General features: G+C 44.2%; 1 protein-coding gene across 3 annotated transcripts in view; it reads right to left on the bottom strand.

Annotated features, from left to right (window-relative positions):
• The window catches only part of LOC146866025 (cytochrome P450 1A4-like), a 143,001-nt gene that overhangs the window by 86,147 nt on the left and 31,150 nt on the right, over positions 1-25,704 (bottom strand). For all 3 annotated transcript variants that reach the window (XM_085633040.1, XM_085633041.1, XM_085633038.1), the window contains 2 exons: positions 20,954-21,077; positions 20,721-20,810 (listed from right to left, as the gene is read on the bottom strand). In XM_085633040.1, the coding sequence (XP_085489166.1) occupies positions 20,721-20,810; positions 20,954-21,077 (214 nt within the window). The remainder of the gene's footprint in view (positions 1-20,720; positions 20,811-20,953; positions 21,078-25,704) is intronic.

Here is a 25,704-nt window from a genome sequence, read left to right as displayed (position 1 = left end):
CTTTAAAAAGACACCTAAATTTGTGAATACTAAACCATCTAAAAAACGTAAATTATGAACTTTTAGACTTAATGCTGTTTTTAACTTTATTAAATCTGCCCCATAGAGTTTTAAATTAATTATGCTCATAAACAAATTCCAGGATAAGGTGCCATGTTACCTAAACTTATAACTCTTATCTCAGCATTTGAATATTTCAAAGAAGCAAATGGAAAGTCTTACCTAACTCATAGCGAGTTAGAAATTGAGGAAGTCATTGCAAACTTTAAGATAAGTAGGTCAGCAGGCCTAAAGGCACTTATCAGCAATTTATACAAAAAATATCCTGTGGTCTAGGCAACATTTTTGCATTCACATTTTGACCAAATTTCTACTGTATATGAGATCCCAGAAAACTGGCAATACTTGCAAATCCTTCCAATTTTTAAAAATGGGTGGCACTTCTAGAAGTTCTGCTGCGTACAAGCCTGTATTCTCTTTTAGATGAGGACTAAAAACATTGCCATACTTTTATCGTGAGCAGCTGAGGACAGGGCAAATGCCTCACAACCAAAATACAAAGTTGGGTTAGACAAAAGCAAGTGAATTCATATCAAATATTGGATTTAATACACATTACGTGGAAGGTGTCAGAGGCCGATGACTTATGCATTTGATTTGCTGATATTAAATCATCCTTAAACAAGTTGGACTTAGTTTTATTGTTGTCTAATTTAATTACTATGGGCTTTGCAAATGCACTTTGATTAATCATTATTAATCAGATTCCACTCGAACTCCTGGGTACGAGTACACATGAGGCGCTATTGAATGTGAACAACAAATGTTCCTGTGCATAATGGAGAAAAACTGGCACAATTAATGTTCTTAGCTTTTTATTCATAATTTTCTGCCTTCGCTTCATTCAGCAAGGGCCAATCCCATATGATTAGGTGGATTCCCCTGCCATACACTGAATATTTGGTTCTTTTAGATCACTCGTCTACTTAACTCCAACATCAACTGCACGCCCAGGAGACTTCACAATAAAAACATTAGAAATCATTATAGAGAAGACTCTATATATGCAAGTGCGCAGTAGAAATTTTTTATTTGGTTGGACTATAAATAATTCAGGAGTTAAGGTTGGGAACAGTTATACATATCTTGGAATTATTTTTACTAACAATCTGAGTTTCAGAGAACACGGTGAGCAAGTATTATCTAGAGCAAAGTGAGCTATGATGGACTTATTAAATTGTATTCATCATTGTGGAAAGTGCGCAATTTATCTTGAAGCTGTCATTAAAGAAGCAAGAATATGATCAGTATAAAGGGCATTTGAGCGCCCTTTGGTGTTAGGATCAAAGACAGTTGCTTTATTTTTTTAGTAGAATGAGCAAACTAATTATTGTCTTAGTTTTACCTTGCAATTTTCAAAGTATTATTAATTCTGTAATCTTATGATTTTTTTTATGGTTAATAATCTTAAGTGTATTAATACAGGCTGTCGTGTGTTATAGATAGAAACCACAGTCCTTTTCTGGTTAGTACACAGGCAAACCCCAAATTAACCTGTGCTCACCCCCTTGGTAGCTTTGCACAGAGCAGTCAGGCTTAACATAGAGGCAATGTGTAAAGTATTTGTGCAATACTTCAAACAGTAAAACTGTGAAAACACCACACAAAAAAACCCACACCAGTTTAGATAAATAAAGTTTAATTTAAGAAATAAAACAAGACTAAAAAGGCAATTAGTAGAACCGGACTTTTGAATATTATAGTTTTACTTAAAGATAGCACCAAAAGCAAAAAGCAGCAACTATGGATATCTGGCCAAGCCAGACCGGGACAAAGTCTTAAGTTCAGGCTGGCCACGATGGAGTGCATGCCAGCTGTAAGGCCCTAGTTAGGCCTGCTGAACAGGGTACCTTAAATCCTGGTTTGTGAAATGTTGCGCTAATCCGCGTCGCTGATGAGTCACCCAGCCAAAACGATGTGTTGGTTCTGAGATGCAACAGTGTGAGGTCCTGTCTGCATCGACATTGGGGATCCCTTTGACAAGGGCTTGCGATATGAAATCTGGAGTCAGGAATGCGCCATGAAGTCGGGGCGACGAGTCAGTTCCGAGGAGCTGCGAATCTCTGATGCGGAGTCTAGCATCATTGCTGAGGCTGCTGTCAACGAGAGATGCGAGGGACTGTGCTGAGGATGCATCGAGCAGCAGCAGTTCTGAAGGCGATACAGGCTGCGACGGTGATTTGTGATGGATCCAATTTACACAGCAGCGGTGATGTGTCAGTTCTGCTCTGTAATGCCCTGTGCAGTAGAGGAAATGGATAGTTGCCACTGGATCCCCCGAGGCTGGTAAAGACCACTTCCAAGGGTCCAGGACTGGGGTGGCACAACTTGGCAGGGTACACTCACAGATGGCAGAGTCCAGGTGCAGGTGTAAGGTTGTTTGGATGCCTGTAATGTCCCTGAGGCTTCAGTCAGGAGGCCAGCGAACTAGACCTTAGAGTTGTAGTGATTTCCCTTCAGGGCCCACTTTGGTTCATCCCTTAGTTTTGCATTTCAATCTACCTCTGATCGCTTTGCATAGCCACATATAACACATTTGTTTTTGAGACAGTATTTTGAGAAATACACTGCACATGGTGTTTGTTATTCAGGGATTCTTCCTGGGATTTAATCTACACATTTTGTACAAGGTTGCTAGTAATACATAATAACATAATGTACTGTTTTCCTTGCTAATTCAGCAACATTTCCTAACATCTAGACATAATGCGGTCCACAACTGCATCTCCAGCACAATAGTTTTTATCATATAAAGTGTACCCTGTTCCCTTGGGGGCAAGAGAGGAGAATTCCTGCAGAGTCGACTCTTCTGGAATGACAGCAGGGCCTGGCATACAACCCTGCATAAACTAAGTTTACACTCATGTTGTGGACCACCTAACTGAATACACACAAGCATGAGGTCCTAAGCCAATCTCAGAGATCACAGTTATGTCCCTGTGCTCACATAGCGAGAGTAGATGTAGACAGATATATAATTTGCCATGTTTGGGATGTTTGTCCTATGCAGTTTGTTAGTAATGCTTATTACTTTGCTTAGTTGCATCATCAGCCTAACGATCGCAGCACATTTGCTTCATAATAGACTACGATAGTTTCAATAAACATACTGTAAACGTCCTTCTTGTCTTTCTTACGTATACTATGGGCATGCATGAATGAGTGAGTTACGAAAGGGGAGGATCTGTTTCCAGGGTTCCTTTGGAGACTAGAAGGTCATGTTCAAGGTTGCTGAAATCACTCTGTAAAGTTTGGGGGTTCAGGTGAGGCACTGCGAGCCAGCCAGGATTGGGCCGACTGGTACTGATGCCATAGAGATACTCGGGCCTCATTTATAAAGAATTAGTATCGTGCAGTGCCGCAAGTCATTTTTCAGTGCTGCCCTACGCCAATTCAAAATGGCAGGAATACACCATATTTACAAGATATTGTGCATTCCTGTACTTTTAGCTGATGCACAATTTGCAGCTGAGTTCCAATGCAGGCATCATTGCACCATGGTGCAAGGGTGCCTGTGACGTTGGCATGATTGTTTTTAATGGAGGAAGGGCAACCTCGCTCTACAAAAACAATTACGAGTGGTGTTTTCCTTTTTCTATGGGTGCTGCAGCACATGTGGAAAGATGTAATAACAACTGCTGTTGCTTGATGCTGCAAATCTGAGGCAGTGCCAAAATCCATCAGTGTTGAGTGGGAACACCCAAAGCAACATCCATGGAACACCTCCATTACGTAGAGTAAAGCCAGTCAGCGATTTGCGCTGCATAGCCTTACTCCATACCTCTGAGGCCATGCAATGTCACGCAGGGTGGCTTTGCGTCACCTCAAAGATATGATTGCAAGGACTGCACCATGGGAGCATCATAAAAAGTGACGCTTCTGAAGCTCATGCCTCTTGTAAATGAAGGCCTCAGTCCCTAAACTCTGACATCCTGTTGTACTAACACACAGTTCTGAATAACCAGCAGAACCTGTGCAACAACGTTTCGAGTTCAAGAGATGCAGGTCCAGTCCTCACTGAGGCATGAGGGCAGCAGGCAGCAGGCCGGCACAGCAAAGCAGGAGTCCAGCAGAGTGCGGTCCAGCAGAGAGGCAGTCCGTCAGCAGCACAGCAGTCTTTCCTGGAAGAGTCTCCACAGGTCCAGCAGTATACTAAAGTGGTATTGTCTGAGGTCCTTCTTTTATACCCTGGTGGCCTGGTTCTGGAAGGTTTAAGGAGCTCCTAGACATTGTCTTTGAAGTGCATGGAATCCCTACCTTCCCTGCCTTGGCTCCAAGTTGGCTGAAGTGACAATGCAGGGATGATAGGCCTTGTGTGTGAAGACAGGACACAGCCTATTCAAATGTAAGTGGTGATGTGCCCAGCTCCTCTCTCCCATTCGGCCAGTGATGGCCCATCCATCCACACCTACTCCCATTGTGTGCGGCTGTCTAGGAGGAAAACACAAAGCCCATCTGCGAATTACACCTAGTCATGTGACCAGAGACAGGCTGCAGGCACCAAGGTCCTTGTGTATGGTATGAAAAAAAAATCAATTTCTTAGCAGACCGCATTGCTATTTCGGGTCATTAAGAAATGCTAAATTGCATTTCAGCATATCTGAAAGGCATTTGCTGCACCACAAAATGCGATACGTACTCAGTAGAAATCGTATTCTGCGATTTACACAATAGAAAATCGCAAATAGGGATTTTCTACTTGCGATTCGGTAACAGTATTTCCTAATTGAGACTAGTCGCAAAATGTCCATTTAGGAAATGGAATTACCATTGATTCGGATCTGATGGTAACCAACTGCAAACTTTAAAAAGGTACCCAAAATGCATCAGCATCATTCCCAATGCCAGCTTTGTACATTCTCGCAAGGAGGAAGAGCCTCTTCATGACAAATAAGTAGGCTAGAATGCAATTTCTTTGAGGGGGATTTAAAAAAACAAAGGGCCTCATGTAGGTAGCCAAATACCGGTCGGTAACGGCCGATTTTCGGTAAATATGCCGTTACCAACCGGTATTCAGACAAGTGAGATGTAGGAGTCCAAAAACGACTTGTCGGTAAATATGAGGCGGTAAATACCGAAAAATATTTACCGAATTCTAAAATACCGAATCAGATTTACCGAATACATACTTAACGAATCGGTAAATATGAAGTGGTAAATATGAAGTGGTAAAAATTAAAATGACATGTAGGAGCACTCGGTAATTAAGAAATCCAAGAAAATCGGTAAATAAGAGTCGGTAATTAACACGGATTGAAAGCAGGTGGTAACCATCAACAGTGCATATAAGCAATCCCAAAATGCAACTGCGTGGACAACATGGCCGCTATGTATGTCATTGCAAGGCGCCTACGTCTACAGGCAGCAGGACTGAGGGTTTGGCGACGGGAGGAACGCATCTACAGACAGCGCATCACACTATTCCAGCTGACTGATGCAGAGATACATGAGAGGTACAGGCTACACCCCGAAACCATCATGGACTTAATCAGGGACCTTCACCCACTCCTGGACCAGCCAATAAGAAGGGCGCACGCCATACCCCCACATGTGCAGGTGCTCTGCAGCCTACATCTGCTGGCATCCGGCAGTTATCAGGTGGTGATAGCTGCGGTGGGTGGTGTATCCCAGAGTTGCCTGTCACGTTTCTTCAGGAAGTTCCTGGATGCCATGATGCAGAGAATGCACCACTACATCAGCTTCCCCAACACACAGGCTGCACTGCAGAAAACAAACACAGACTTTTATCACATGGCACAGTTCCCCCATGTCATCGGCTGTATTGATGGTACACACATCCCAATCTGTCCACCAGCTGACACAGAGCACATCTACAGGAACAGGAAGTCCACCCACTCCATCAATGTGCATACCGATTTGAATGATTTTGTTAAGGGTCCTGTGGGTGGCAGAACCAAAAGGTGGGCGTATGCTATTTACAACGAAGTCTGGAAGTTGTCGCAGATTGAGGCGGCTTCCAGATTGAGAGCTATTGACCAAGCAAACATGGAGAAGGTTTTAGCCGTTATAGATAATAGCATTAGCACTCTCTCTTCTAGGATTTATACATTAGACAATATTGTTTCTTCGGTTGTTGATATTGTGCATGATGATATGTCTGTGTTATATCATGGTCAAAACCAGTTGCGTTCTGTTATGCAGTTTGCATGGACGTTGCAGACGTTAAAGGCAGGGAGGGTCCCTTGGGACTATCTGAACACTACATCGTTATTCCTTCCCTTTAACCTTACTGACAAGCAGCGATTTATGTCCATGAAGGATGCTACATATTCATTGTTACATATTGAAAAGTTAGAACCGTTGCCTTTCTCTGTAGCGGAGATCAATTCAGCTACGTGGTTAGTACACGGATTGATAACTCTCCCTTTCGCGCTTTTTAAGTTTACGTCTTGTATGAAACATTATGCTTTGGGTAGGTATGAACCGCTGGGCACCGCTTTCATACATGAGGTTTGGTCCCTCCCCTTTACGTATAGATGTACTAGGGACGGAACTGAGGTTTATTTGAAAGGCGAGGAATGTACCACAACACCAGACCATTCCTTGGTATGTAGGCACATTCAATTACACGGCGCATGCAATGTACAAGCCCCGAATTTGGCGTGCGTCCTACGAGGTATCCCAGTGCCTGTGATTACACCTTCTTTCACGCTGCTTGCAAACGGTAGTTATTTAATTTTGAATAATGAAGCTTGCTGCGGGATGTTAGTGGGAATCCCGTACATAGTAACTGTCTCGCAGAAAGTTGTCTGCTGCAATAATGTTCTTTTTCCACCCCCGCATGGGTGGCTGGATGTTTCCATCTGGCCTTCGATTCCAACCTTGAAAGCAGAGTTCAACAAGTTGAGCAGAATAAGAGCGCTATTGTCCCAAAAAGAGGTGCCTTTGACTTCCTCTCGTGAAACATTTGTCCTTCACGTTGCTAATACGCGCACTGAGGTACAGGCGCTTCTGAATACTGACCTCCCCCTGCATTTCGGCTCTTTGATCCAAACTATTTTCAATGCCTCGTCCACGACCGGCCTGGCTCATTTTTTTAAACTTGTGGGCTCGGGTCTCGTGACCTCTTTCCAAACTATTTTTGGTGTGATTCCGGCATTTTTTCATTCACTTTTCTCGAGCATCTTTGGAGGTGTCCCGCTGCTTCTGGCGCTAGTGGCAGGTGTGCTGCTTTTCCTTTCTATACTCCGGAATGGCTGCTCCCTCTGTGCCACACGAGCACCTGTCCCGTCTGCATCTTCTTCGTGATAGGATGCTTGACTTTTATGGTACTTTGCCATTGGCGACTTTGAGCCTGGCTTATGGATTATCCTTCAGGTATTCCTACTTCACCTGCGTACAACCTGTATTTCACTGCCTGGATTGTCCCTTTGAATGGCCTCTGGATTTGTGCTTGACCAACATGGTGTCTCCGGTGCCGGATTTCGATCGACTGATGAGGCCCTTAGTGTCTCACGAGTTGGCCTGTTCTGGTGTCCGGATTATGGCCTGTGGTGCGGCGCATGGTATCCTGGGTAATTGGGACATCTCTGCGGCCGCCTACGACTTCTTGGCTATGAGCTATTTGGAGGAACATTCCGGGTGCCCTCTGATTGTGCTAGAGGCTCCGATGGTTGGAGAACACGTATGTTCCTTTTCTTTACTTAATTGGATGGCTGAGACTTTTAGTGGCCCTGCAAACGATTTTTTGTTGGAAGCAGTGGCCACATATGCTGCCTATACATTCATGGATTAACTGGACTGTCGTCCATTGCGCCTGTGCTACTGGACAGCACCCTGGCGCAACGTTTATTTCTTTTATTTCTCTTTTTTCTCTTCCTGATGGTCGTTTTGAGTTTTTTTATATACTTGCATTTTTTTTTAGAATTCTATGCTGCTATTTTTTGTAGTTTCGGACTTTGGCGCAGCATTGGTTACGCCTTGTTCTGCTCTGACGAAACTGAACTCTGCGTTCTCTCTTTTCTTGCCTATTAAATAGTGCTTCGATCAAGGGGGCGTGTAGTGAGTTCTCCCTGAATACGTACATACATTGTTAAGTTAGCATAACCACGTTAAATGTTAGAAAGCCATCTTTTTGTCTTTGCACACGACACTGCGTTTACATGTTATTTCTTAAATAAACTGCTGACTCGAGACTTGCTTCACACGAGAGCAATCTGTTGTTACCATCCCAAGCTCTGCGCAGCGACCTTGGTCTGTACATGGTGTGACAAACAGTCTGGAATATTACACAATGCATGTTTTCCACTCTAGGTTGATCGACCCACTATTTAGCCATAACACACGCGCAGCTGCAAATACCTGAAAGTTGTTGCTTTTAATATCACAGACATCATGTTTATTATTCAGACCGAAGACGAGCCTTCCTGCGAGAAGACTCCTGATGCTCCTGTGATGTGATTTCACTAAGCTGATCTTTGAGGTATGGGGTCCCCTATTCAAGCCTAAGAGACCTTCTATTAGCATAATAATAATATTAGCTTCTTAGTAAAGGGAAGGTGGTAGTATCCTCGGTATTTTCCGATTCGGTAAATACCACCTCGGTATTTACCGATTCGGTGAATTCCGATTCGTGATTACCGAATGTTACCGAATCGGTAACTGTTACCGAATTTTTACCTACATATAACTTACCGATTCTAATTTACCGATTCGGTACGGCTCGGTATTTAAGAAACGGTAACATTTATTTACCTACATGAGGCCCAAAATGTGTAAGTTGACTGACTCTACTTTTGAACCGCAGCACCTTACACTCTTTTCTCTGCCAAATCTTGACCCCCAATTTATGGGCTCCAGGAGTAACTGTTCTCTAATTCCAGCACTGGTACTGGAGTACCTAAAGGTTGGAGTTTGTTTGTTTGTTTTACACATCAAAATTAATCAATGAATAAATAAATCAATTGAATTATATACATTCAGACAATGAGGCATCTCCCTGGTTTCTTCTCAACTATGTACAGATTTTATTACTTAGCTAGATCCCTCTACCAGGTACCTGGCAGTGTTAGAATTCTTTGTAAGAATGTGTTGCGATGGGCAGATTTAGAAATAAGATATGCTATACCCCTTAAGGCCATTGGCATTAAGGACGTTATGAGAGGCATGTCCTTGTTTCTAGTGCACAGTGAATATTGCAGAGTATTTTAGAGCAGGTGAAAAGTCAATGCATTCTGTTACTTCTCAGTTTGCATGAATGTGGCTTTGGTGAGGGTGCATTGCAAGAAGCATTACTTAATGGTGTGTTAATGGCTTTTGGCAGACAGGCGTGTTATGCATATATTTACACATTTGAAGGGGAGCTGGGTTGTGCAGTTGCATTAGAAAATTAGGCTGTACGAACATTGTAGATTTCCATCTGTCTTAAGTGGCATACACCAGATTTGCTATTTTGGAGCAGTATGTGACAATATGTGCATTGCGGAATGTTCTATTGATATGACACAATGATATCATCATGGGGTGTCTGAAATGATAGTTTAGAATCAGGGCATACAACTGCTATCTTTCAGATGCATTCCAAGAAGGCACTTCCACAAGGAAATCCACACGTCAGGAGCCACTAAGTCAGTCACCAGTAGCAAGACCTGTGTCAGTGCCGGCTTGCCAGTGTGGGCATCCATGTATTGTAGGGTAACCAGATTTTTGGAGCCAAAAACCAGGACAGGCTATATATAAAGAAGCAGGGCTTTGAAATGGCAGCGATGCAATAGGGCTATACTATAAGACTCATCTGCATATAATTGTGCAGAAGACGCAGTTTTCGAGACATTGCTACATAGACTTAACTTATAAAATTGACATCAATATATCCAGTTCACACATACTAAATATGCATATTTTAACAAAGAGTTGCTGATCTAAGAATTGTTTAATGTTATGAGATGCAGGGCAATGGGGTGATGCTGAGCCAGTGATACTCTGACGCTAAACACTATATTTTATTTCCATAAATGTTATGCTTGCTTTGCATGGAGAAAAACAGATCTGAACATAGTACCACTTTACCAGGGACTTATACGTAAATTAAATATGCCGATAGGGTATAATCCAAAATTGCCATGTTTAGAGGAGACAGCAAATGCACTTTAGCACTGATTAACAGTGATAAAGTGCTCAGAGTACTAATGCCAGCAAAAACGAGGTCAGAAAAAATGGAGGTCTAAATAAATGCTATCTCCAGTTCGATATACATTGGAGAAAGTGCATGCATTGGCGGGTCAGGGTGGGGTTGGATTTACCAGTGCAACTAACATTGTGAAAAGTGCATATGTGGGGGGATCAGATTTACTATTTTAACTTCAGCCGAACAAAAATTGGGGAAACCGCATATTCTGAGTCACAATTCTAAAGTGCACACTGTGGTGAAATCAGATTTACTATTCTGAGTCAGAATCAATACATTCACATAATCTAAGTACAAATTAAATTATTCCAGAAATTTCTATAAAAATGTAAAAAATAAATTAAATATCTAAAACATTGGAATAATCAATAAAATGTATTTAAATTTAGAAACATGAGAAGTGATTTACTAAACTGAAGAAAAAATGTAAGATTATCTTAAGGGTGAAAGCATCTTAATTTAAGGTTTTTTACATGGCTTGGTATTTCTAAAGTCTTTTAAGTGCATTCCTAAAGTTTTGTGAATAGTCATAGGAAAATCCACCACGTGCAGGATATTACAGCAGTTATAATACATCTCCATATTACATATATGGGGGGGATAAAATTGCAATACTTGACCCCACAAAATCCCACTTAGTGCACACAGTTCCTAGAGTGAGATGCATTCATTCTATCTGCCCCAGCCATTTGCCCCAAACCTTATGGTGCTTAGTTGGACATCCTCTGGCCTCAAACATCGGTTTCTTAAATGTTGTGCACCAGTCTACGCCTCTGCGCTATTTCCCTGTGCTGGGAGACAAAGGGTTTGTCCAATTAGCAGCAATATCTCGCTTGGCCACCATTATGGCAGTAGTAAGGAATTGTTTGTGAGCTCGGGATCCATCTAATCCGTCTGTAATTCCCAGGAGTATATTTAATGGGTTGTGTGGGACCACCCAGCCCAGGACCTCCGCGAGCTCCTTTTCAAACCCGCAGTATATAGGCGCTTGGGCGTTAGGTAAGTAGCGTGTAAATAGTATAGTTGGACCAGACGGAGTCTGGCTGAGGTGGTGGCAGTTTTGGGTGCCAGCAATGCCAATGCGTCTCTCCAGTCCCCTTGAAGAGGTCCTATCCATTGCCCCCACAGGTTTCTTAACTGGTCTAGTGTGTGTAGGAGTGTTATTGGTTAGGGAGCGATAAATACGAGAGACACCCCCTTTCCCGAGGTTACCTGTCATCGTTTTTGCCTCTGGGGAACTATACTCTGGGAGCGATGTGCCATTTGGTACGTGCCTGTGGAGGGCATGACGTAGCTGCAGATACCTATAGAATTGTGAGGGGTGTAGGGAATAACGGATTTGCAGGTCTTGGAAAGAGCACATATGGCCGCCTGTCCACACGTCCCCCAGCTGTGAGAGGCCAATGAGGTCCCATGTCTGGAATCCCTTCAGTCTGCCGACCTTCCGAAGCCAGGCCCCTTGCCAAAGTGGTGTGTATTTAGTCAATTTATTTATCCATTGGGTATGGCGCAGGGAGAAGCGCCAGGCCAGGAGAACCGCTTGCGTTACAGTTGGTAAAGTTTTGGGGATAGGTGCCCTGTACATCATTGCCTGGATCTTGGGCAGGCCCAGGTTGTCCAGCTCCACCCTTAATGCTGGATCTGACCAGCCACCATTAAACCAGTCATGCAGCATGAGTAAGCGGGTTGCCAGGTACTATAGGTATAGATTGGTCATGCCCATACCTCCATCGAAGGATGGAATCTGGCATTGGGACAGGGCCATGCGAGGTCCCCACCCGCCCCAAAGGAATTTGGTGATCAGACTGTCGAGCTCTTTAAACCAGGTCCGTGGAAAGTGAAATGAGGTGTTTTTAATCATGTAAAGGAACCTGGGGAGTGTCATCATTTTAAATAAGGCGACCCTTCCCAGGGGATTAAGTGGTAGTGACTGCCATCTGTGGAGGTCTTTTCGGGCTCTCTTCACCAGCTGGGTGACGTTGAGTGACCAGGTGAGATCAGGGAGCAGGTACTTAAATGACTGCCGTCTGAGAGGTATCATGGATTGCCAGTCAAAGCAGTCCCTTGATAAGTGGAAAGGAACCAGGACGGATTTGCTGGAGTTTAATTTTAGACCCGAGCCTTGTCCAAAGAGGTGCAATGCCCCGAGGCAGGGGGGGCCAGACTGGGCCAGTTCGGCCAAAAAAAAACAAGACATCATCGGCGTGTAAAGCGATTTTGTCTTCCTCAGAGTTTGGCCATCTCTAGCCTTGAATACGATAACTCAACAGTATAATGCATGCCAAGGGTTCCATCACCAAGGCGAACAGGAGCGGTGAGAGAGGGCAGCCTTGCCTCGTACCCCTCCAATGGAAATGAATTCCGAGAGAGCCCGTTGACCAGCACTCGTGCTTACGGCCGAGATTATAACACTTTAACCAAGTTACGGAAGTGTTGGCCCATGCCCATCTTGATCAGTATGTCTTCCAGATACTGCCAATCTACGGAGTCAAATGCATTTCCCAAATCAATAAGGAGAAGTGCCAAGTAGAGGGTTAATGATTGGCGATTTGCTAAGGCTACATGGAGGCGTCTGAGGCAATGTCTGGTTCCACATGATGGCATGAATCCACATTGGTCGGAGTGGACCAGTTTGGAAAGGCACGGCTTCAGTAGGTGGGCTAGGATCGAAGCGAATATTTTAACCTCTATGTTTATGAGAGAGAATGGGTGATATTCAGCGCAGTTTGATGAGGGAGGTTGTGTTTTGGGGATTACCACAATAGTGGCGGAGTCTGTTCCAGATAGGAATGAGCCGTTCTCGACCGCTTCAGTGTATACGTCTAATAGGTGCAGAAAAAGTATCCCGTTGGATATGTTTGTCAGGGTGGATAGGGGTGTAGATGGAGGTCTATAAGGCGTGAGTTGGATGTGGAGCTTTCTGCGCTGTGTGCAAACTGTGGAGTCGTGGGCACCCTTCTGGGTTGCGGGGAACGCAGGAGATTGTCCTGCTGTTGGGTAGAGTTGCTGGTGTGGTGAACATAGGGCAATAACTGAAACTTGGCCAACGGTCCCCCCATCCCTACCCCCTACCCCCACCCTATACTTCGAGAACAGAAGCATCTGTCGTCCCTAGTAAACAAAAGAGAAAAGAACCAAACTAGAATGCTTGGGTATGGGTTTGCGTGGAGGACCCCTCCCTACCTAAGGATGTTTATCGCTGCAATGTGAAGGAACTATACATCTCGCATGGGCGTCCCCGGTCTGGGCCCTGGTGGGTGGTGTCGAGGTGTTTGCCTTTAGCGGCCGTTCTTCAGTTAGCCAAGTCCAGGCCACCTCTGTAGAGTCAAAGAAAAGGGATTTGTTCTGGAACACTACCCGAAGGCGAGCCGGAAAGAGAAGCATGTATTGAAGGTTGAGAGCACGCAATTTCTGTTTCACCTCAATGAAGGAGCGTCTTTGAGTCTGGACTGCTCGTGTGTAATTTGGGAAGATCATTATTGGTTGCCCTTGGTCTGATAGAGATTTTCGGTTGCGTGCTTGATTTAGGATTAGGTCCCTATCTTTGAAGTTGAGGACCATGGCGATGAAGGGTGTGTGTGGTGCTCCAGCTGGAGGTCTTGGGGCCAGGGAGCGGTGGGCTCGCTCGATCGCAAACCAGGTGGAGAGGGAATCTTTAGGTATGAAGGATTTTATCCATTGTTCAATAAAGTTGCTCATTTGGCCTTGTTCTGATCTATCAGGGAACCCCACTAAGCAGAGGTTATTCCATCTGGATCGGTTTTCAGCATCCTCTTCTTTTTTGTGGAGTTCCTTTGTGTGGGTTTGCAGACGCGTGACTTGTTCCTTCAGGTGGTGAACGTCATCCTCGATTGTGGAAATGCGAGATTCAGTTTCTTTAATCCGAGCTGTCGCGGTGCGGAGGTCTTGCCGAAGGAGAGCCATAGTGACCCAGACTTCGCCAATTTTGTTTTCCACCGAGGTTTGTGAGGTGCTGATTGCTAGTAGGATGGCGTTGAGGTTGGCCATGGCAGGGGTTGGCTTCTCTGCGGGCCCTCCCGCTGCTCCAGGATCATTGATCCATCTTGGTTTGTGTTGTGGGAGTCTTAGGTCCTCGGTCTTTCCCCATGCTGGTGACATGGTGTGGGTCTTACGCTCTTCTAGTGCCACAGAGTGCAGTCAGGTGTGCCCAGAGAGGAGAAGGGATTCGCCAGTCCTTGGCTTTGGGCAGTGCTCGGGAGAGGAGAGCGTCCGGTATGTCCACACGGGGTCTGTTGCGCTGAATTTAGCGGTTAGCGAGGCAGAAATAAGGTGACATTGCGTTATTAGTCCCCTGAAGTCTTCTATTTGTCAGCTCGATTAATCGTGGTGTCACAAGGCAGATCCTGAGGCTGTCTAGGGTCTGGGTTTCTTGAGGGCCTTTTTGGGCTACGTCCATTCAGTTGGGCCACTGGAGTGGATACTGGGGATCAGCGGTACAGAGTCAGTGAGGGGCTGAGTTTAGAGTCAAGCCCACTTTGGGCCAATGTGGGTGCGCAGTGAGGCCTTCACCAGGTGGTCTGGATTTCTGGGCCGTACCTGCTCTCCTCCGTCACCTTTTTTAACTGCCCAGTCTCCCAGTGGAGGGTGTATAGCGGGGGGTTCGCGGAAGATGTCTCTAGCCGTGTAGAGCCATAAGGGTTCAGGAGGTACACCCTTGGGAGGCTTCACTGGTGTTCGGTTAAATTGATAAGCAGTGCGGGGGAAGGGGGGAAAGAGTCACGATTATCTCAGTAGCAGCCCCATCCAACTGCTTCCCAGATTATTGAGGAGATGAGAAGAGGTATTCATTAATAGCTGGCTCGCTGCATTGATTTCCTCTCTTTCTTTGAGGTGAGCCCTGGATCAGCATTCACTGGCAGGTCCTCCGTTCTTCATTCCCTTTGCTCCCCAGGCCCGCCCCCGGTAGGTTCTGGTGTAGACCTTTTCGGGGCGCTAATTGGAATGGTGGTTCCTGCAGGGTCAGCCGGTTTGCCACAGGGCCATCTGCTTCTGTCCCAGCGCTGTGTGCTGGGCCTATGTGCCGGCCCCCGTGGGTCCGCCTCAGCCCTCCGCAACAGTCAAGTCAGCTCTCGGCAGGAGGGTATTCGCGGGGTGTCTCCAGTGCCCCAGAGCATCCTCGGAGTCCGCCGCAGCAAGAATCCACACACCACTGGTCCGAGTTCTTTATGGTAGCTGGCATGGTGTGTGGAGCCCCGGGAGGCAGGCACTAGGTCCCACAGGTTCATTTGCCCCTCAGGTCCGGGGACTGGATTCAAGCTAGCCTGGCTGAGCCTGGCTGATGAAGGGTGACATACCCCGAAACCCATCCCAGGATGCTTGTTTCCGGTCCAGGGAGGACCTGGCTTGGCAGTTCGGTCTGGACTGTTCCCATGAGGCACAGGTTCAAGGCTGATTTGCATACGGCCGGGTCCAAACTGGGGTGGCACAGTGGGCAAAAGAACGATGGATTTAACCCAAATATCTTGACTGGGGGAGAATGTTTGAATCATTCAGCGTTCCGTCCATCATTTTTTGCAGTTACACTTTTCGCCCTAAGAGGGATGGGTATGCCCTGACGTGGGTCCCTTGCTCACTGTGCCACTGGATTCAAGCTAGCCTGGCTGATGAAGGGTGACATACCCCGAAACCGGTCCCAGGATGCTTGTTTCCGGTCCAGGGAGGACCTGGCTTGGCAGTTCAGTCTGGACTGTTCCCATGAGGCACAGGGTCAAGTCTGATTTGTATATGGCTGGGTCCAAATTGGGGTGGCATAGTGGGCAAAAGAACAATGGATTTAAAACGGATCTCTTGACTGAGGGAGAATGTTTGAATCATTCAGCATTCCATCCATCATTTGTTGCAGTTTCACTTTTTGCCCTGAGTGGGATGGGTATGCCCAGACGTGGGTCCCTTGCTCACTGTGCCACTGGATTCAATATAGCCTGGCTGATGAAGGGTGACATACCCCGAAACTGGTCCCAGGATGCTTGTTTCCAGTCTAGGGAGGACCTGGCTTGGCAGTTCGGTCTGGACTGTTACCATGAAGCACTGGGTCAAGACTGATTTGCATATGACTGGGTCCAAACTTGGGTGGCATAGTGGGCAAAAGAACGATGGATTTAACCCAGATCTCTTGATTGGGGGAGAATGTTTGAATCATTCAGCATTCCGTCCATCATTTGTTGTAGTTACACTTTTCGCCCTAAGTGGGATGGATATGCCCAGATGTGGGTCCCTTGCTCACTGTGCCACTGGATTCAAGCTAGCCTGGCTGATGAAGGGTGACATACCCAAAAACCGGTCCCAGGATGCTTGTTTCCGGTTTAGGGAGGACCTGGCTTGGCAGTTCGGTCTGAACTGTTCCCATGAGGCACAGGGTCAAGACTGATTTGCATATGGCTGGGTCCAAACTGGGGTGGCATAGTGGGTAAAAGAACGATGGACTTAACCCAGATCTCTAGACTGGGGGAGAAGGTTTGAATTATTCAGCATTCCATTCATCATTTGTTGCAGTTACACTTTTTGCTCCAAGTCGGGTGGGTATGCCCAGACATGGGTCTCTTGCTCACTGTACCACTGGATTCAAACTAGCCTGGCTGATGAAGGTTGACATACCCCGAAACCGGTCCCAGGATGCTTGTTTCTGGTCCATGGAGGACCTGGCTTGGCAGTTCGGTCTGGACTTTTCCCATGAGGCACAGGGTCAAGAATGATTTGCATATGGCTGGGTCCAAACTGGGGTGGCATAGTGGGCAAAAGAACGATGGATTTAACCCAGATCTCTTGACTGGGGGAGAATGTTTGAATAATTCAGCATTCCATCCATCATTTGTTGCAGTTACAATCAGGTCCGGGGACGTCATCAAATTGGGCCGCACTCGATCTTCGTCGCAGTGAACCAGTGCGCTTCAGTTTGGGTGCATCCGGGGTCCACCCCGGCTTCCACTTATTCTTCAGCCGCACCACAGGGAGGTTACGGCAGTCCCGGTCTATCTCCTCAGCGGCTGCAGTGTGTCGCAGAGGCCGTGAACGTGCCAGGCTAGGCTCTGCCTCTGCAATCAATGTACCTCCTTGCAGGTTTTGCTTGATACAGATGTCACCACAGGGAAGCCGTTCCACATCCAGCACCTCTGGTGCCGTCGCAGTCAGCTGTCTCTCGTTCCTGGCCCGATCTAGGAATCTCATTCATTAGGCCTTACCGCCATTTTGTGCAGGCTGCTGGCCCGATACTCATGAAGCGGTTGACTCGATCTCCCAACGGCGCTACAGCTCGTCACGTCGGCCAGCGCCAGGACAGGAGGGTTTCTTCAGGTACTGGATCGTATTATTACATAGCGATATTTAAGGATGGCTGGGTGGATGACGGAGAGGCCCGGAGCACTCTTAGAGAGCGACCGCCATCTTGATGCTTCAAGCCACGCCCCCAATTTTTTAGCTACATTTTGATGCATACTATAATTATCATGTCACAGCTTATGACTTTATACACAAATCACAGCCAATATGTCATTTTGAGATAGTATTGATATAATCAACATTGTAGTTAATTTATCTGAAATACAATTCTCTTTAATTTTTATTTTCTTGTATCAAATGGTTTTGCCGATTTACTAAACTTAAGAACAGACTTAAGATTGTCTAAAGAGTGAAAAGCTCTTAAGTTATGTTTTTTAACTAATTCGGTATTCACAAAAACTTGTAACTTCCTTCCTTAAGGTATGTGTACAGTCCTAAGAAAATGCATCACTTATGCATCATTGCATAACATTCTCTACCTTTAAATTTCTTAATTATAATAAAATATAATTGATATTGTAAAAAATAATTTAATATCATACCTGTTACGTAAGTATTGCAATATGTTTGTAAGTTAATTTTCTTGTTAAATTATGATGAATAACATAATTATCATGTCACTGTTTACAATTTTATATATTAATCGCAGCCAATATGTAATTTTGTGACTGACATGGCATGAGATGGAGAAGACTTTGGAGAAGGAGGCATATCATGACCTGTCTCAATGGATATGACCAGAACCACAATTGGTAACCTTACATCACAGACCACTGTGATATATGCATATGGCATTGGTAGATTTATTTAGCGCCCAACTAACTTCTTTGTTGACTACGCTCGATAGTGACGTGCCACAAGATCTTTCCCTTTTTATGAATAGGAAACACTTTTCTCATGGGGGCTTTTAGATTACGGGTTACAACCGTTATAAGCATCACTTCTTTTTGTTTTACATTATTATTATTATTTATTTATTATTGATATTTGTTAAGCGCAATGAATCAGCCTGGAGAGGGTCTCTCGGTGCTGTTGTACCCACACAGGTCAGGAATAAAATTAACAGAGATTAAAATTTAGAAGAGCTAGGGTTTCAAGTATTTTTTTAATAGAACAAGATCAGAACACGAATGTAGATGCAAGGGAACCTAGTTCCAGTATTGGGGGCCAGGAATGAGAAGTAACGGCCCCTGTGCCTGGTTGTGCGTACAGGCTGAGGGCGCAAAAAAGTTGCTCACTAGACTTCAACATCAACAGACTTGCCTTAAAATAGTGAAGTAGATGAAACGTGTGTCATCTGACTTTGATCTTTTGTATATATTAATGTCTCTACATTATTAGAAGTGGAAGGATGTCAAGAAGACTTCACTATGAAATGGGCTTTGGATTACTGCATTCAGACTGCATATTCTTGAACTCTAAATGTACTATTTGGACTACTTTATATTGTGTGCTTTGGTAAAATTATTGCAGTACGTAATTTTAAGATAGCATGGATGAAATAATCCACATTGTAATCAATTTATTTAAAATACCATTTTTGGGAAATTTTATTTTATTGTATTAATTAACTATATAATGGTGTTAAATATGCATGTATCTGAAATATCAATTCAACTAATGTCATATCTTAGTCACTCATAAATGTCTAACACATTCATTATCTCATTATAGCTTAAAATATGCATGAGTAAAGAATATATGCATAAGTGAGTAAGTTAAGTTGAATGAGTAAGATATGCCATATGAGTTAATCATGAAAGTGTAAATTATGCCCCAAAAAATGTAAGTTGTTGAAAATGAGGCCCAGCAAAGTTTACATTCATGTGTAACACTGGGCAGGATATAGCAAAGTATAAGGCTGTGCAAATTATTTGTCAGGTTTTTAGGTACATCCACATTATTTTAAAGGTTTAGGATAGGTTGATGAGTTTTATTGATTGAAATATACAGTTTACAAATAAAAGTAAAATATATATATTGAATCCCAAATATATTTTACTGCCTTCAGATAACACGTTAGTTACATACACAGACGGGGACAAGATGAATTGATTTATGCTAAAAAACCAGCACATCAATAAAAATAGGAGGAAAAATTGAGTGTTGGTTTAATCACTTCCAAAGTCTTCAACCTAATGATGCCTTGAAAGGAGTCAAGAGTTTCTCATAAAGCTACTCACAAATACTTACAATAGTGAGGGTTTGAAAAATGATGTATGACATAGCAAAAAACTCTTCGGGGTGATTATGATGGCGGTGAACCCACCACCGGCAGAGTGCCGGTGGCGGCTTCACCGCCATTGGACGGCCAATTTCCGCCCGCAAGATTAGGATGGCGGGCGGAGTGCCTGGCGGGCCAGTCCGTCACGATTGCCTGTTGGACCCGCCCTGCATCCTCAAAATGGCACCGTCTGCCAGATTAAGATGCTGAATCCCAGCCAGTCTTTCCATGGCGGTTCATCCGCCATGGAAAGGCTGTCGAGGATGGACTTTGGGGGCCCATTGCGGGCCCCCCTTGACCTGGAGCACTTTGGTTTTGCACTTGGGGACATCAATTCCCTGCACCATGTGGCAGGCACCGCAAGGTGCCTGCCATGTAGTGCAGGGAAATGCAAAACCTGCATTTTTCCATTGCGGCAGGTGCTGAAGCCATCAGCACCAGCCTCAAAGGAAAACATGCACAATGCGACTGCCACAGTGGCGGTCACATTGTAATTGCGCATGTGGGACCACTGACACTATGTCAGGTGGTCCCCATCTCCGTTAGGGTGGTGGGCGGATGTGAGTCCACCCGCCATCCTAATCAGGCCCTTTGTTCTGTATAGTTTTATTGAGAGCCGCAGTGATATTTTTAATGACCGCCTTGGCAGCATTTTCTTTTTAGGCTGCCACCCATCTTTTAGCTCTATGTTTTCCCCCTTGTATTATTTTGGTTTCAATTTGTAATTGGTTTCCTTCCTTTTTCTGATCTTTCTAGTGCTGGTTTAAATGTTCTATATTTTTATTGTACAGATTATGCAACATTTTTTCACCACATTGTTAACCGGTAGGGAATAGTTGAACAGTTTATTACATCCTTAAAATAAAACTTTGCTTTCCAGCCTTTCTTACAGATATATACGTGTCCAATTATTCAAAGCACATAATTTTGTTTAAAGAATAATATGCAGCTTGAAAGCACAATGTCATTCAACAGATGCATTTCTCAATTTACCTATTTCTTCTTGGATTTTGGTTTGCATTTCAGGATATTGAATCAAATACAACAGGCACCAAGAGAGTGTAGTTACAATGGTGTCAAACCCTAAAAAATATAAATGTAACAAATCAGATGAGGTAGTGTATAATTTTGTAAAACCACAATCAAACATGAGTGCAGTGTTTATAATTGTTTAAAAGACTTAGTAAATGGCCTTTTCTGCAGTCATGGCACGTAACAGAACTTACCGGCTCCAAAGACATCATTGATAGTTACTGTAATTTTTTCATCGGATAGCCTAGATACCTTTCCATCAGTATGTTTGCTTTCACAAAGATTAATGAGCGCATCCGTTATGTCTCGGATATGATCCTGTAAGAAAAATAAACTTTATTATGTGAAAAAAAAATGGTGACAGCTTGTTTAGAAACAGCATTATCTAAATCAAGTGTAATTGTTTGATATATGTCCCATCAAACACTGGCTCAACCAATTAAAACTAAGACATACAAAACAGTCTGAATGGTTCCTTGTTCAATAGTACAGTGCTTTGTATAATGTGCCTGATCGCCATGATATTACTATGAAAACCACATCTTCAGTAAGTTCAAAATTTGAGAATATATGCTTACCCTGGATGTAGAATACACTACACCATTCGTTGTGTTTGTAAAATGCATACAATTACAAGGATTATGCTCCTGAGAGGCTAGAATTTTCTTTTAGGGGGCAATGCCAGTTTAGGGATCATTGTCTGACTCTGCACCATGGAACACCCTTAACTGAATGCATCAGAAGCAAAGTCAAACCTGGAGAGTGCGTCCAAATATGGTTAATCAGTGCAGATGCAAATATGTGGCCGCACTGTAAATAGTAAGTGTGAAACATCCGGAACCTACAAGGTGGGCTTGCGTTGTCTCTGATTTAATCTATGCCCCTCTTGGTCACTAGGCCCGGCCAAACAAGTGGGGCAGAGTTTTTATTGGGACAAGCGTGAGAATGCTAGGTGATGGGAATGTGGTGGATCCCTGCAAAATCCAGACGTTTCTGTCACAGAAATGTGAGGAAAATATGTGACTTTAGACAAAGTTTGCAGTCTGAAAGGCATTGTGTGAAAGAAACATATTGGATCCATGCAAAGCACACCACCCTGGACTCTCCCGGGTGGCTATTTTAAAAAGATTTCTGGTTTTTGTAAGTTTTACTGGGTGCCGGCCGAGACAGGGTCTAAATATCACAGTTGCCCACATTGCCAAATCAGGAATTTTTTTACTGGAAATGATCATGTCTCCACATTACATTTTGGGCCTGTTGTGCTACACCTCTGGGTCCACCAACACAAATGGGCCATTATTTATATCAAGACAAGTGTGGGAACAATGAGTGATGGAAATTTTGGGGATCTCTTCAGCTTCTGAAACTTTCTTTCACAGAAATGTGAGGAAGATGACCGTTTGGTTTAACCATGAGTGTAGGCAACTTAAACGACAACTAGCGTCTTCCCTTACATCCCACTTGAGCAATACAATAAGAGACCTGAGATGGGCCTATAAGAAAGCTCAAGCAAGAGCAAAATTAGAGTGGAACGATAATAGGTGGAGGCTAATCGGTGAAGCATGTGCTGCCAATGATTCTAAACTGTTTTGGCAGATAGTGTCATGTGGGGACACCCATAGGGCCTCTCAACCAGCCAGCAATATAGCAATCTCTGTCTGGCAAGATCATTTTAAACTTTTGCATGCGGATTCTTCGTCCACAGATTTAGACCCACGCGAGCTTGCCCTGCCCTTGATCTATACTAAGGAGTTCTTTACTAAAATAGAAATACAGACTTCTATTAAGTCAATTGTTCAAGCAAAAGCCCCTGGACCCGATGGAATTCTCGGTGACTTGTTTTGACACGATAAGGAGAATGGGTCAGTCTATATTTTGATTTTGTTAAATGCCGTTGCAGCAGGAGCTCCAGTAGCTCTGTCATGGAATGGCGCTGAGGTGATTCCGATATATAAAAAAGGTGACAGATTTTCCCTTACCAATTATAGACCAATAAGCCTTATCAACTCTATCCAGAAAGTGGTCAGTCGAGCACTACTGAATAAGAAACAGTTCCGGATCAGTGAGAATAACATTCTATCCCCATTCCAAGCAGGCTTTAGAGCCAAAAAGGGAACAATTAATCAGGTCTATTGCTTAATTCTACTCTCATGGAAGACCGTGGTCACTGGCCGGGGTAGCCTATATGTGGCTTTTATCGACCTCAAAACAGCATTCAACCTAGTTCCCAGACATAAATTGTGGTAATGTTTAGCTGACATGGGGATGCCGTCAGAGATTCTGACTATGGTAATCTGCCTTCATGATGCAAACTTTGCAAAAATCCGTTGGGGAGACCAAGGGCAGCTTACTGATCCCATACCCGTCAATACGGGCATCCGCCAAGGATGCATCTCTTGCTCCCACACTGTTTTCATTATACATGAACAGTGTTGTTCAATTTTTTGTAGCAGGATCCTTCCGGTGCCCCAATGCTGGGGGGTGATAGGATCGCGACACGTCTGTTCGCGGATGACACCCTGCTGGTGTCAAAATCTCCTGGGGGATTACAGAAACTGCACTCCCATTTTAAAGATTTCTCTGAAAAGCATGGTCTCGAGATCAAAACCTCTAAAACTATGGGGCATATTATCAAGCCAGGCGATAAAATTATCGCCGCTTTAGCGGCAGAAAACTGCCGCTAAAACGGCGATAATGGGCTTGATAATTTGTTCTATGGAATTCCAATTGAAGCTCAGGTTAGATGCACTTCACATCTAACATGGGCTTCAATTGGAATTCCATAAAGCATATTTTCAAGCCCATTATCGCTGTTTTAGCGGCAGTTTTCTGCCGCTAAAGCGGCGATAATTTTATCGCCTGGCTTGATAATATGCCCCTATGTTTTTAATGATCAACCCTCATAAGTCCTATAAGGACAGAACATCTCTGGGCGGTACCTTACTGGAAATGGCAACCACCTTTGAATATTTGGGAATAACCCTCTCTGAGACCATTTTGTGGAAGCACCGAGTGGCTTAATCCACTTTGAAACATTCTCAAGTAGCTGGGGCTATAAGTAAAGAACAGAGCTCCTCCCATAGCAAACCAGTGGCGGCGCCTCTAAAGTGAGTGCCGCCCTCTATGGAGCAGAGCTGTGGGGTTCAACAGGATGGATGACCTTTCTTGGGCTGAGAATACATTTCTGAGGAGTCTAGTCCAACTTCCCAGAGTACCCCTCTTCATCCCCTAAAGTTAGACCTGGGCAAGAAATCTATTGTCGAATAGGCAAAGCTCCGTCCTGTGTTATTCTACTGGAGAATATGGTCAACTCCTGAGCTAAGCTCCTATGCCAAGGCACTTGAAGAAGTTATTTCACTAGACAAACAGACCAAACTAGGGTGGCTAAAGAATGTAAAGCATATGCTAGCTGACATTGGGCTTGGGAATCTGTGAGAGCATAGGGACCTCGCATCAATCCCCTCTAAAACTCAAATGAAACTGCAGGGCTGGCTCTCCCTCCAAGTCACTGCTAAATCTAATGAGGGCGAGTGAAGTAATGAAGTTACGGACTTTAAGTCCATTTCCCTCTTAAAACCTTTCTTAGACATCCTTAAAATCACACTGGACGGGAAACTGTATATGCAGTCCAGGTTTGGCACGCTTCCACTCAACGCTTGCACTGGCTCATGGCGCAATACTAGCATAGCTACACGGTTCTGCCCTCTATGCACTGCATCACTCGATTTTCCAGCACACGTCTTTTTTGCCTGCCCTGCCTATTCTCACCCCAGAACTAAGTGGCCAGGGCCGGCTCTAGGGCGGTGTGGCTGGTGCCACCGCACCGGGTGCTGGCTTCCTGGGGGTGCCTTGTTTGCAAGATTATTCTGCTTTTAAAGCACCTGCTGCAGCGTTCCTTTCCACTGGCAATTAACAGGCCTCCCAAACTTGTCAAGATAACTTCTGTGATTAATGTTCTTCATGGAGAGAGATCAGAATTTTGTATAGTTGAGGTTTTGACTTATGTGAAGATAGAGCAGAGGGTTAATATGCCTGCTGCAAAGAACGTGTAGCAAGTAGATTACAGAGTGCATATAATGTAAACAGATAAGCAGGTTACGGCTTTTAAAAGAGACATCCTTTTTTTACTTGCAATTTATAACTTAAAGTCCTAATATAGAACAGTGAGCTATTAACTTTCATCATAGAACTCCATACACACTGCACAGTGTACATTAAAAGATTGAGCAATGTTGCAAAAATGGTTAATTTGGCTAGAAATCGATTCTTATTATTAAAACTCCCAACTATGCTGGGTTTCTTTACTCCGAGTTTGTGCTTCTCCACACCAACCACTCTTAAACTATACTACCTACCAGTATGGATGCCATGCGACTCATACACTTTTAGTCCTTTGGCTTATGTAACATCTCCTATACACTGATTTACACACGTATGATTGATTGTCTCTGTGTAATGTGTGTGAGATGCAAAGTGCTCTGGCATCCTTTACTGGTATGAGTGGTGCTATATAACTAATTCAATGCATCTGAGAGAGAGGTTATGGAGACTTGGTCACTGTTAAAGGGTCATTGTGAGAGAATCCATGGTGGAGGTGGTCATTGGGGGTGCCAACTAACATTGTCACACTGGGCGCCACCAACGCTAAAGCCGGCCCTGTAAGTGGCTTATACCCCTATGTAAACAACTGGGGACCCGAGTCCACACTGAAGCCCTGCGCATATTAAGATCTGATTCTAGACAAGATATTGCTTTTTCAGTTGCAGAGTTCCTGGGGCATATGTGGGGTATAAGGAGGAATCTACTGCTAAGAGGAGGAGATTATTAATTTTGCATGTTATTGCTAAACTTTTTCGTATTAAATAGTTACATAGTACTCCGTGTGGATTTGTACATATTTGTGATGCAGGTTGTCCTAAATTTCGGGGACTCAGAGAGACCAGGA

This window comes from Triturus cristatus, chromosome 2_1 (genome assembly GCF_964204655.1).
Source record: "Triturus cristatus chromosome 2_1, aTriCri1.1, whole genome shotgun sequence".
NCBI classification, from domain to species: Eukaryota; Metazoa; Chordata; class Amphibia; order Caudata; family Salamandridae; genus Triturus; species Triturus cristatus.
The sequence above is the reverse complement of the archived record's forward strand: the minus strand, read 5'-3'. Positions and strand labels throughout refer to the sequence as shown.